General features: G+C 55.3%; 1 protein-coding gene across 1 annotated transcript; it reads right to left on the reverse strand.

The window, feature by feature from the left end:
- Positions 1–802: 802 nt before the first annotated feature.
- CCNE1 (cyclin E1) lies at positions 803–10,574 on the reverse strand. The gene is made up of 12 exons (XM_066348631.1): positions 10,346–10,574; positions 9,821–9,872; positions 9,623–9,710; positions 9,336–9,404; positions 5,351–5,496; positions 5,118–5,253; positions 3,365–3,511; positions 2,865–2,960; positions 2,395–2,529; positions 2,172–2,283; positions 1,930–2,087; positions 803–1,406 (listed from the first exon to the last, which is right to left on the reverse strand). Exons 2-12 carry the CDS (start codon positions 9,841–9,843, stop codon positions 1,284–1,286), a joined length of 1,233 nt encoding a protein of 410 aa, XP_066204728.1. The 5' UTR covers positions 9,844–9,872; positions 10,346–10,574; the 3' UTR covers positions 803–1,283.
- Positions 10,575–13,027: the final 2,453 nt, after the last annotated feature.

Below are 13,027 nucleotides of genomic sequence, written 5' to 3' on the forward strand. Positions count from 1 at the left end.
AGGTGCCAGGGGAACATCTCTACAGCACTGGAGCTGTTGGGCCGTGTACTCTCACCCAACGTCCTTTTCCATCACGGTATTTCTATCCCTCTTTACTCCCCCCCACCCAAATCCACTGCTTTGTAAGATGAGAGCACCGCTGCCTGAAATGGAAGAAATAATTAGGAGTGTCATTTCAGGTTAAGTAGCAGCACACAGAGACTTACAATGAATTTTTATTAGGAAACCGTATTAGAACTTGCCAGAACTGTGTGACATCACGAGAAAAAATACAGTCACTGCCCAACGTCACATAAATACGACATGTTTAAAGTGGCTATTTTTCTACTTCAGACAGATTTTTTTTTACAGAATAAAATGACAAGTTGAAAATATGTTTATTTCCTCATTCACCCTGCCTTGCACAAACCCACACACATACACCAGAGCATCAAGGAAGAGGCTCAGATACGACAGGCCTCCACGCTGAGCGCTCAGCACACGCTGTGAGCCGTGGACACGAGGCCTCCAATGTGGGCCCCCGGCCATAGACGGGGTCCCAGCGGCGTGTGCGCCAGGGCGGAGCGCACACCTACCTCGCGGCCTTGGGCAGGTCGGGGAAGGCACGGAGCTGGGTGCTAAGGGAGAGGCTAAGTTGGAGCCACCTCTCTAGCCTCCAGCCTGGGCCCGTGGAAACCCAACGCTCACTTCATGGGCTTTCTCTTATGTGTATCTGATGAAACCTTGAACATCAAGAACCACGGAGTTGAGCCCGAGAGCCCGACACTGCCCCATTCAAGCTGACTTAGAACTGAAATGACCAGACACGGCTCATCAACCAGCTGTCTCAAAGACAGTGTCATCTTTATTAAAAACGGACAGACATAGCAGCACTTAGAAACAATAGTTCATAAAAGGCATTGTACATTGTCAACAGATAATGCGGAGGGCGCCCCAGCAAGGCTGCAGCCGTCACAGCACCAACAAGCACCTGTCCCGCACCCAGGACACCACGGGAGGGCGGCAGCACCCGGGCTCCTCAGCCCCGAGCTCTGTGGCCTGCGTGGACGGCAGTCGGTCAAGCAGCACCTTCCTTAGCAGCATCGCAGCACTCACGGTGTCTGGAGGTGGCTGGTGCACCTGACCCACTCACTAACTAAACCTAAGCTTCCGCCAACACGCTCCCCCATCCAGCGCCGTCCACAGAGCATGCGTGCTGCGCCCGGAAGCGGAGGGGCCTCGGGGCGCGCGAGGACCGGAGCAGGCACTTGGGCACAACTGTCTTTGGTGAAGAGGCTGACGGGTCACGCTGTTCCGTGCTCACCGTTCTGCTTCTTACCACTCGGTGGCGGGGTGAGGAGCCCGGAGGGGAGAGGAGAAGCCCTATTCTGTTCAGACAATATGGCTTTCTTGCCTTGGGCTTTGTCCTGTTGGTAAGAAAAGGAAACAGTGTTACCAAGGGAGAATATGTCCTTTGGGCCTGACCAGGTGGTGGCGCAGTGGCTAGAACGTTGACCTGGGACACAGTCCCAGGTTCAAAACCCCGAGGTTGCCGGCTTGAGCATGGGGTCTCCAGCTTGAGCATGGGATCAACATGATCCCACGGTCACTGGCTCGAGCAAGGGGACACCAGCTCGACTGCTGCCTGCCCTCGGTCAAGATCAAGGCATGAATGAGAAGCAGTCAATGAACAACTCAAGTGCCACAACTATTAGCTGATGCTTCTCACCTCTCTCCCTTCCTGTCTCTCTCTAAAAAAAGAAAAAAGGAAAAATGTGTCCTTCCGGCTAAACTGTGTGCTTTTTTCCACGGAGGTAAGGGGGGAAATAGCAAAGAACAATCTAGAAATCTAGAAGTCTGCGCGACCCAATACTTAGATATGAAATTAAAGGGATCGGGGCCGCCGGAAGGCAGTGAGCGTCTGCGCGGGGGACAGGGCGGGGCACTGACCAGCAGGTCCAAGCTGTTCAGATGGGTCTGGATGTTGTGGGCGTCTTCAGGAGGCACGCCCCGGAACTGCTTCAGCTTGCAGCTTCCTGCCTCCCTTATGACCATGGCGAACGGGACCATCCACCTGACGCACTTCTCAATGTCACACCACTGGTACCCTGCAGCGGGCACACACGTCAGGCTCCCCAGGGCCGAGGCGGTCTGAGTCCAGCGCGCCCGGGGGTGCCCGAGAGCAGACGTACCTGAGACCTTCTGCATCAGCTCAGATGAGGAGAAATGGTACAGGGCAGAGGCAGCAAGGACGCCGTAGGGGAATTCTAAGCAGCCAACGTCCAGGACGCAGAGGTCCAAGAGCTACGTGAAAGAACAGAACGCTGAGGGACGCTGACTCCTGCTTCCACGAGCTGTGGGCGGGGGGCTGGCGGCCAGCAAGGCACGGGCACACCCCAGGCCACGGGCACTGACCTCGGCGATCTGGATGAAGACATGCTGGGGATACTGAGGCAGGAGCACCTCGTAAAAGTCGTTCAGGTAGGCCACCTGCATGTACACGTTCAGCCAGGACACAATGGTCAGGGGACTTAAGCTCCACTTGAGGGCCTGCGGGAAACAGCAAAGAGAGGCCTGTGCTGAGAAAGTATGGAGACTTCCACTCCCCTTTGTCCTCCACAGGAGTGGACAACACAGCCCCGCCCGGGCCATGGCGTGTCCCGCGGGGAAACACATCATCCCACTGGGCCACAGCAAGTCCTGCAGGGAAACACCTCCCAGAGCGCTGCCCTCCAGGGAGACACCCCCAGAGCGCTGGCCCTCACAGGGGGACACCCCCAGAGCGCTGGCCCTCACAGGGAGACACCCCCAGAGCGCTGGCCCTCACGGGGAGGGACGAGGTGGGGGTCAGTGGCTAAGGCCCGAGGAGCGGAGCTGGGACCTACCTTCATGATGATCAACTCCATGGTCAGAATGTCATCTCCTGAACACGCCCCATCTGTCACGTAGGCGAATTGGTGCAACTTTGGAGGATAGATTTCCTGAGGGGAAACACAGGAAGAAACGACTAGCCCGGTGTTAACTATAATGAACACCCAAAGTTATTCCTCCTAGTGCCAGCAGGGAAAGACAGGGGGAGGGTGCTGAGGGGACCACCCTGGAGCCACTGCAGGGGTCCACACTGCGTTAGATGGAGAGAGATGAGACGCCCCCTCGCCAGTCACTCAGTCAGTCAAACTGCTAGTCCTGGTGAAGGCTGAAACGTCCATCTTTCCCGATGCCTCTAGCAACATCTTTGCAAGTTGGGCCCATCCATCCTTCTAATCACACTAAAATTTTAATCCCTTTAGGTCAAGGTTTCGAATTTTTGCTTAAAGTAACGACAGTAACACAAGCAAGCGGCTCACCCCTCGACTCGGGGAACCAGTACCTGCCCGCCGCCTACCTCGAGCTTGGCGGCAATGAACAGCGACGAGATCCCAATGAGCTGCAGCAGTGTCTTCACGATGTCTTGTTGGGTCGCCATGTATCGATCGAAGAAGTCTTGTGCCAAGTAGAAAGTCTCTCTGTGCAGCTTGTAGACTTCACACACCTGAAGAAACATTGAGAAAGGTTTGCAACGCTGCTTGAGGAAAAAAGAAAGAAACGTGCTCTTTCTTTGGTGAAGGACACTTGTCACAGATTGAGACAGAAGTTAGCTCTTCAGAAAGGACGGTCACCCTGCTTGTCCCCAAGTACAGGAACAGTGCAGACGGACTCGGAAGGGGTAAGTGTGCCGAGATCTGCAACAACTTCAGAGCAAAGTTCTGAAAAAAAATTCCCAGCGTGGAGACAGCAGCATTTTCACGGAAAAAGGAGACTTTTCTCAGCCTGCTGCCTCCCCCCCAGTAAGTTTCACAGTGACTTGGAAGCACTAACATTTCTTCAAAACTGGGCAAGAGCAGAACATACATTTATGTAAAGACTACAGCATATCCAAACTCAATCACAAAAAAGCAAAGCTTTCTATGTATTAGCATTTAAAAAAATTGATTGGTTTGAGAGAGAGAGGGAAAGAGAAACATTATTTGGATGAGATGCTGTGGGGAGAGAGACGTGAGTTCCCAGGCATTAACAAAAAGCGATGCAGGACTACCGACTACAGAAGGTGAGCTTGTTCATACATTTTTAAACCGTATGGCGGCAGCTGTCAAATAGCTGCTGCCTGCATTCCACCGGATACGTCTAAAGGCAATGTAATCAACAAAGGTCAAATATCAATTTTTACAGTTCACTGGAAAAGACCACCTTCTCAGTGACTAAAACCGTGATGAAGAAAACGAGGTGCCTATTCCACTAGATGCCAAACCAGGACATGAGACAGAAGGCTGAACCCGGATCGTGAGAGTTCCCAGGACAGACATGGTCCGGGGTGCTTCTCACAAGGAAGGCCATCCATGTGCCTTCCACTTTCCTGCCCTTCTGTTTTTGGCAAAAACGCACCCTCAACTCAGACCCCACGGCCCCAGTGGTACCCCAGCCGCCCTGTTCAACAGGAAAGCAGTGCTGAGACTTCCCAGCGCTGTGAGGCCACACTATCCGACCAAAAGGCTGGTCGTCAATGCATCTTTCTGAATGACTTATGACCAGAAGGGGGAATTGTGGACAGAAAAGGGGTCTATGGGAAGGAACCTCCCAGGGTGGCCTGATCATCAGTTCCTAACTGGGCGGGTCACAGTGGGTGGCTGTGCCCCAGGCACAGAACTTACTTAGTGGAAGGTTTAAGCAGCCCTGATCATTGTTTTTTTGCATCTAGGTGAACACACCTTTGAAATGCCAGAAGTAATATCTCTCAAAGGTCCTGACTCTCAAGAGAACCCATAATCTAACAATCCTGTAATCCCGTCCCCGCGTTGCTGCCTCCCACCCTCCTGGACTCTTCCTTCCGTCCCCTCCTGGATTCCAAACGCACAAAAGCTGCAGAAGTGTAAAGAAAACAATTAGATGCCCACTGAAAACTCTCCGGGGGGTAAAGAGACTTCAGAAACTCTGCTGAGGAAGCCTGCAAGCTCACGAGAAAGTTAGACGGTGGCAGCGCGTGACCACTGCCTCAGGCGTGACCACAGCCTCAGGAACACGCCAGCCAGGGCACAGCCACGCAGGGGAACGGTGCCACGGTCCCATACAGGGCACCGCTGCCCGCTGCCGGACCCGCTCACCTCCATCAGCCAGTCCAGGAGGATGGCTCGCATCTTGGGCTGCAGGAGAGGGTGCCGCTGCAGGAGGTGCTGGTCCCTGAGGTACATCTTCTCCTTGTTCAACATGATCTTCCAGACCTCCTCTCGGTTCGCCCAGCTACGGAATACACCAAGCACAGAGACCACGGGTCAGCACGCCCCCACAGCCCCAGGGGGCAGGAGGCTGCCCAGGGAGGCCCAGGGCAGACGCTCACTTCAGCACGGGCAGGGGCGAGGCTCTGGGCGGCCTGGCGCTCGGAGGCTTGTGCGAGGAGCTCGGGGACAGCAGCTCACCCTCCTGCTTGTCAGGCGTGGGGGCCAGGGGGCAGGGGTTCTCAGGGGCGGCGTCACTGTCCCAAGTCTGAAAAGGAGAGTCACGCTTGTAAGTGTCCGATGGAAACCAGCTAGTTTTACATTCAGTGATTTGTACAAGAGCCTGTACTTCAAAACATGTCCTCGGACGAGAGAACAATCTCCAGGCCCAAGCAGAATTCTGGCTGAGGGCCGGATGGAGATGGCACAGGCAAGTAAGAGCCACAGGAGTGACCCCAACCTTCCCTGTCACCTCCCTTGTAGCTTGAGTCTGCAAAAATGACAAGGTCATGAGCATTTTACCCTCCAATCACCACTCTCACATGAGTGTATGAGCAGCGAAAGGGGTGCAGGAGGCTGTGACATCCCGACCAAGAGAAGGGACACAGACCCGAGCGTGGCTCAGCGAGGCGCTGGGCTTGACTCCACTGTGCACGTGGGATTACTCGGTCACGGCTCAGAGACGTGTTTTTTTAACAAGGACAACTTGTATAAAAATTTCTGAAAAGTGCAACATACAGTTTCCAGTAAAAGCATTTACATTAGCACTTCCCCATTCACAAGTATAAAGGAGCGACCGGGTACCTTGCCATCGATAATTCATCTCCCCATTTTAAAACAGAATGTCACTCGAAATATGACATCTTCCTTGGGTGGTGGGACTAGCCAAAGGCATTATGTCACGGGGACCTCTCTTTCCCTCAATTCAAAACAGAACAAAAGGACGTCTGCCCAGTTAAAACCCAATCAGGCCATGGTCACAGGTCACGCCGAGCCTGTGGAGACAGCAGAGCCTAGATGTCCCGGGAGACCTGGGACTCCTGCCCCGAAGCCTGCACTCGGGGCAGAAGACACAAGTAACTGATGAGTGAATGCACCAGCATGACCAAAATGAGGCTCTTTTAAAAGATTCCAAATATTTCATGTTACTAATTTTCAATACCTGGAAAATAGCAAGGTCATTTTGCCATTTAGGAAATTTTCTTTTTAAAACTACTGTTTATCGTCCTCCTCTAAAAAGAAGCCTATAATTGGTTTGTTTTAGTTAAAAAATTTTAAATTGTTATTGAGTGTATTGGGGGTAACACTGGTTAATAACATTATATCAATTTCAGGTGTACAACTTTATGACACCGGAATGCTTCACTTGTGCGCACACCAGCCATCACCCCTCCTACAGTTGACGCTTTCCCATTTTGTTCTCGCCCACCCCCTCCCCCTCCAGTAACCACCATTCTGTGGTCTACCTATGGCTGGTTTCTTCAATTGTAAGATGGCGACGCAGTTGACAATACGAGCAGTAACAATCCTGCAGGCGTGGACGCCCTATCCAACTGACACCCTTGCCATGTTTTGTTTTTTAAAACTGAGATCTATCGTTAACGTTGACCAAAGAGATCACTGGAGTGACTATAAGTGAACATGGATGAACATGGAGACCTGGGCTCTAAGTCTACCTGTCACAGCTCAGCGGCCGCTTCCAGAGGGAGCCAGAGCCCTGCAGCCCTGAGGAGGGCAGAGCCAGGTAGAGCTGTCTCCCTCCCAGGTGCAGGGAACGGGCATGCAAGTGACCACAGCACACGGCAGGGTGGGGGGAGGCAGCTTCCCAGGCCACGGTGCGGGGAACATTTCCTTCTCTCAGAAGGGGTTCAGTCGCTCTCTCTTCAGAAACGGAATCTCGTTTTGAAGGCAGGAGCTGGGAGCCACCCCTTCCAGCCCAGGGGGCCTTTGGACATGAACTGGCAACAGTTCCCAACCTGCAGCTCGGGCAGACGGGGTGATCAGCGGACACGGGGTTCCAAGGTGGGCCTTTATAGGAACCAGTGTTCAAAGCAGATTAATCAAGTCTGTGTCCTGAAACCTCAGTATCTACCATGCTGCAGAGGAAGCCCGACCGGTCTGGCTTCAGGAGGAAATGGGGTGGTAGCCAGAGGCCCACCCTGACTGCTCTAACCACCTGCGTGTCCCTACGCCACGTTCACGAAGAACAGAACTCCTTATGCAAAACGACATTCTGAGCCAACAGAAAGTCCAGGGTGCCACCTCTATAATAAAGTCGTATCATGTGCAAAAAAAGTAAAACCAAACAACAAAAATGGGTATGATGAATGGACTTTAGGTCAAGTCCGTTTTCTTTAAGGCCCAGGGAGAAGATGAAAGGTCCCGTGTGTTCCTGACACAGCAGTAACCCATGAGTTTAGCACCATGGCTATAAGTAGCCCAAGGCTGTTATACTGGGCTGAACGATAACTTGTAATTCTGTGTAGTTAACAGACAAAAAGGTGCAGTGTTAGCCCAAAATTCCAGCTTCCTGAATCGATCACTCCTTAAATAGCTGGATAATTTTCACGCTATCTGCGCCATAAAATGCGCACAAACATGTTATCACTGATCTCTGGACGACCAGACATGCCTTTTGGTAGGGTATACTAACGGGTATTCACATATCACCACTCCCTGCTGCCCGCAGTGAGGGGACAGGGCCACCTCCCCGCCACGGGCATCCTGGACAGCACACAGGTGACCCTTCAGAACAGACACTACAACGGACGACGTTGACATGGACGGCTCTGCTGCTCCCTTGGCTAGAAATTTCAATTCAAGCACAGCTGGAAGAATAATCTTAAATTTTGCAAAGCAGAGATACATTCTGTCATACCCAAAAATCAGCTTGCTTGGTTTGAAGATTTAAGGGGGGAAAAGGAATTTGGGCTGCACTGTCTTATTTCCTGTCCTCAAGTGAAACAGTTCTTCTAACAGAGTAGGGAGTCATCAACCCCTTATTCGCTCTTCAGGGGAACTGGCCCAGAAATACTAATTCCTGGGGTCTGACAGGCAGTAGTGACACTATGACCGCCCAGAATGTGGACCACAGCTTTGAAGCCCTCCACTCTCCCACACCCAGCTGCCACGGCGGCTGCTCAGGGCTGTACAAAGCAATGTGCTACCCACTGCTCACCTGTCAGGCCCACCCTCGGCTCAAATACTAATCCTGCTCAGCTCTGATCGGTGCGAGGGTCAGAGGCCCAATCAGCTACTTTGGAGATAGACAGCCTTCCCCACTGGAGCCCTAACTACAGTCTGCAGCCATTTCTGGAGGTAAAGAGATAATACAAGCTTTTTCTGCCAGGAACTTCTGATATTATAATGATATCATGAGCATGCAGGAAATTTGGCGGGAAGTCCATGAAGGAGGGGCAAGAGACATAGGCTAGTCGATAAAAAATAAATAAAAGAAATGTACTGAGACACACATATTACACAGGATGTTCCACTAATACTCTGGCTGAGGCCAGGCCGAGCCCCAGACGGCCGTGATCACTATGGGCAATTGCTGGATGTGCAGGAAGAACGTCCAGAAAGAGGATTAAAGCTTTAAACCTGACCTACAGAGACAGTGAGAAGGGGCCAGGGAGAGCCTTACGCTCCACGGGGTTAAAAGACAGGTGTGCATGGGAGAAGCCGTTTATAAACGCACAGAAACCCCCATTACTGCAGTTACCCAAAGAGCTGTGTGTCAGGAGCCCCCCCCCCCCCATTTCAGCAGCCCAGCGACGAAGCTGAAGGAGGGACTCCACCCCGGGCTTGCACAGGACTCCAGGGAGTTTCTTCCTGAGTCTCGGTTGCCTCAAAAGCAAAGGAGAGGACCGAGCCACACTGGATGTCCATGCTGGTTCTTCCAGACATCCGCACGTATTTGGAAAACAAGACCTTCCTGGAAACCCACGCCTGGCAGAGGTCCCTGGCCACTGACAGGCACAGAGCTCAGCCACGGGACCACAGCCACAGAGGACAAGCCTTCAGCAAGCAGCAAGACAGGACGAGACCCCTGTGACCCACCAGAAGCAGGCGCCCCTCCACTGAGGCCCAATCAGCGAGGGAACGTACCTCACTGCCACACTGGCTTTTCTCGGTCTGGTCAATTTTGGCAATTTCTTCATCTGGATCCTGCAAAAACTAACATACAACAACCCCCACCCCCAAGGAAACAGCCCAAACAGCCCCAAGACAAAACACAGAGAGAAAAAAAAGAAAAAGTTGGTTAGGTTATGAACATCATTTCTGCAAACGCGGGCCGCCAGTAAAGGTACCCCCTATCAATAAATACGTGGGCAGAGCCCAGTCCTGGTACCCAGGTAAGATGGGGGGGCGGCATCTGCCTCCTTTGTACTCACAACGGCCACATTGGCCTTCCTCTTCCTTGGGCGGGCAGAGACATCGGTGCCGCTGTCCTCTTTCATACTGTCTGGCTCCGTGGCATCCCTGCACAGCCCGGTTGGCAGAGAGGTCAGGGTGCGCTGTCCCCCCATGCGGGCCCGCCCCTCCCCCACCGCCGCACAGCCTCCCTTCCCCGCAGCGGACGGGCCGCTCACCTCTCCGTCCTCTCCATCGGCATGGTGCAGGGCGCAGGATCAGACCTCGGGCCTGGGGGGCACGCAGCGGGCAACGGGGTGAGGCCGGCGTACGGAGGGGACCAGGGCCCGCCGGCCCGTCCCGGACACCCCTCCCCCTCCCGCGCGGCGGCGGCGGCGGCGGCGGCGGGAGCCTCCCGGGCCGGTGGGGAAAATGGCCGATGGGCCCGGGGTGGCTTGTCACCCACGGCGCCGCCAACAGCCCACGATACCGGGTCCGAACCCAGGGCGTGGGGGGGGCCCCGACGCCTCCTGAAAGCCCTGCCGGCCCATCGGCGCCCTCGGGGCCTGGGCTGCCTCAGTCTCCCCCTCAGCTCCTCCCCGGGATCCCCCTGAAACCCCCAACCAGGGCACCCCGAGCTGACGCCCCCCGGGAACCCGGTGACCCGACCGCGCCCCACCCCCACCCACCCCACCCGGCCGGGCCGGCGGGACCGGGAGCTCTGGCCGCCGCGCCGCACCGCCCGCGGCCGCGAGGGCCCTCACCCGGAGCCGGGTCCGCGACAGGCAGGCAGCACGCGCCGAGGCCGGACGCAGGCGGGCGGGGAGCCGAGCGGAGGCCGGGAGCGGGGCGGCGGCGGCGGGCGAGCGCGCGGCGGTGGCGGGATCCGCGCCTGCCCCCTACACCGCGCTGGCGGTCGAGCCGGCTGCTCCTGCGCCCGGCGGAGAGCGGGACATTTAAAAATCTCTGCGCGCGGAACCGGCCCCCGGCCCGCCCTCGCGCCCTCCCGCCACCCTCCGCCCCGCCCCGTCAGCCCCGGGCCGGCTCCGCGCCGCCTTCCGCCCCGCCCTCCGCCCCGCCCTCCGCCGCGCACACTGGCTGGGCCGCGCGGCCGTCGGGGGGCGGGGACCGCTGAGGGGCGGGGAGAGGCGGGGCCAGCGCGCCAGGGGCGGAGCTAAGTGACAGGGCCTGCGCGCCGGCGGGGCGGGGCCCAGTGACAGGGCCTGCGCGGGGCGGGACGCGGGAGGATGGCTGGCGCGCGCCGAGGAGGGCGGGGCCGCGCCGGGCGGACGCGGCCAGAAGCCGCGTGGCTGGTGCGGGGGGAATGTAAACACGGCGGGCGCCGAGGGTTCGGGTCCGGCCGCGGTCCGACAGGGTCGGGGCCATGGTTCGGGCCATGGTTCGGGCAGGGGCCCGGTCCGGAGACCCCGCTGGCCGCCAGGCTACCGTGCGTGCGCACTGTCTGTCCCTCCTCGCACGTCTTCCCCGCCCCCGCGACGCAGGGTTCCGGGGCCCTGAGTTGGGGCGGGGATGTGCCCAAGGTCACAGCGCCAGGTCGCTAGGCCTAGAGCCAGGGCCTAAGGCCCCCGTGGGTCAGCTGTGATTCCTCGACACACGTCCGCCCAGCCAAGCATGCAGTCATTCATTCATTGGACTAATAGCGCCGCACCTTACACGTGTGCCCCGACCCCACCAACTAGGAGCATCAGAAGACCCCACTGGCCTGGATTCCACGTGGCCCTCTCTAGCCTAAAGCAGTGCGAGTGTTTCCCATCAGCCTTAGGATCAGATCCGCACTCCCTGCCCTGGCCTCGGGGACTGCACACAAACTGGGATTCAGCCCCTCTCCGACCTCCCCCCTTCTGCCCTCTCCCCTCACAGCTCCTGCCACCCTCTGTCTTTTCCGACCTCAGGCCCCTGGAGCTTGTTGTCACCTGCGCTGGCCCCTTTGGACTCCCCCGCCTTCTTGAGACCTGGTCTCAGTGACCAGTGACTGCAGCACCTCCCTTCCCAGTTCTCTCCGCCTCCTGGTCCCCGCTCTGGTTCCCTCACAGCACTGTCAGTCCCTCACACCCGTGTTTGTTCCACCCGTGTCTGTTGCTCCTTGGTTGTTGCTTTGGTTGGTATTCCTCTCTCCACTTTGTGGGTCTTGTTCACTGCGTACCCCCAGGTCTTGGCTTAGTGCCCAGAGGAAGGGAGACACTTAAATCCTATTTGTGAATGAATGCCTGCAAAACATACCTAGATCAAACTTTTGAGGAGATTACAGGCTGTGAGAGGGACGGGTATAAACCAATTGTAACCTGACAGTACCTTCCGCACTCAGCTAGAAGAAGCTGAAGTAGAGGGCTCCTCCCAACGTCCTTCCTGATATACAGCCTCAGTCTTGTGTCCACTCCCCTGCCCCCCTCCCCACCGTCTTCCTGAAGTTAGAGCCTGGTTCTTACTGAAGAGGATAACTGTGCCTCCTGCACACAGACCATTGGCTTTTCAGAGGCTCTGAAGTCAAGGCAGATATCACAAACCAGGATTCCAAAATGGCAGCGGTGGGCTCAGTCCTTCAAAGTGTTATCTCAGTTAAACATCACAATAATCCTGTAACACTGATGCCATGATTGTCCTATTTTACAATGGCAACACCTGCCTACTTCCAAGGGTCCTTCTGAGGATTCACTGAGACAAGGCAGATGAGTGAGCACAGTGCCTGGCACACAGTAAATGCTCAATAAAGGACAGTCATTATAACAATGATAGACAAGACAGAGTTTTCTTTAGTGAGTGTAGCAATCTACACTCCCACAAGCAAAGACTGAAGGTGTTTCATATCCTGGCTGACATGCTCGGCTACGGGTACAATGGAGAAATAAAGTTGGTATGTTCACTCAATGGAATACTACACAGGAATGAAAAGGAAAACCGCTGAGACAGGAGCAATGTGAATCAATCTCTCAGACATAATGCTGAGCAAGAAGCTAGACACAAAAGCGTATCACTGAAGTTTCATAAAAGGCAAACCTGTGGTGACAGGGGTCAGAACAGCAGTTAGTTCTGGGTGGGGATAATGACTGGGAGCAACCAGGGGACGTTCTGGGTACGATGCATGTTTTATTTCTTAATCTGAGTGGTGGTGACATGGCTGTGTACATACATAAAAATTCATTGAGCTATACATTATAATGTGTGTACTTTACTGAGGGTGTTATACTTCAATAAACAATTAAATTCCCTCCTCCCTCCTCCACCAAAAAAAATCTATTAAAACAAAGTAAAGCAAGACTTTAGTAATCCCTGCCCACTGGGGAGCTTCCAGAGTAGAAGGAAGCAGTCGTCAGCGCAGTACAGAGCAGCAAGGACCGAGATGGGAAGATTCTGGGGGCTGTGACTTCACGTGGAGCTGTGGAGGGCAGGGAGAGGGCATCCAACACGCTCCTGGGTGCCAGGAAGGC

This window comes from Saccopteryx leptura, chromosome 9 (genome assembly GCF_036850995.1).
Source record: "Saccopteryx leptura isolate mSacLep1 chromosome 9, mSacLep1_pri_phased_curated, whole genome shotgun sequence".
In the NCBI taxonomy this organism is placed as follows: Eukaryota; Metazoa; Chordata; class Mammalia; order Chiroptera; family Emballonuridae; genus Saccopteryx; species Saccopteryx leptura.

Bases quoted from the DNA above. Each gene is read 5' to 3' on its own strand.
- CCNE1 (XM_066348631.1), bottom strand. From the start codon at position 9,843: ATGCCGATGGAGAGGACGGAGAG. The intron at 9,405-9,622 runs GTGAGTACAAAG...GTTGTATGTTAG, and splicing joins GGAAGGCCAATGTGGCCGTT to TTTTTGCAGGATCCAGATGA. The intron at 3,512-5,117 runs GTGAGCGGGTCC...ATGTTTCTTCAG, and splicing joins TCCTGGACTGGCTGATGGAG to GTGTGTGAAGTCTACAAGCT.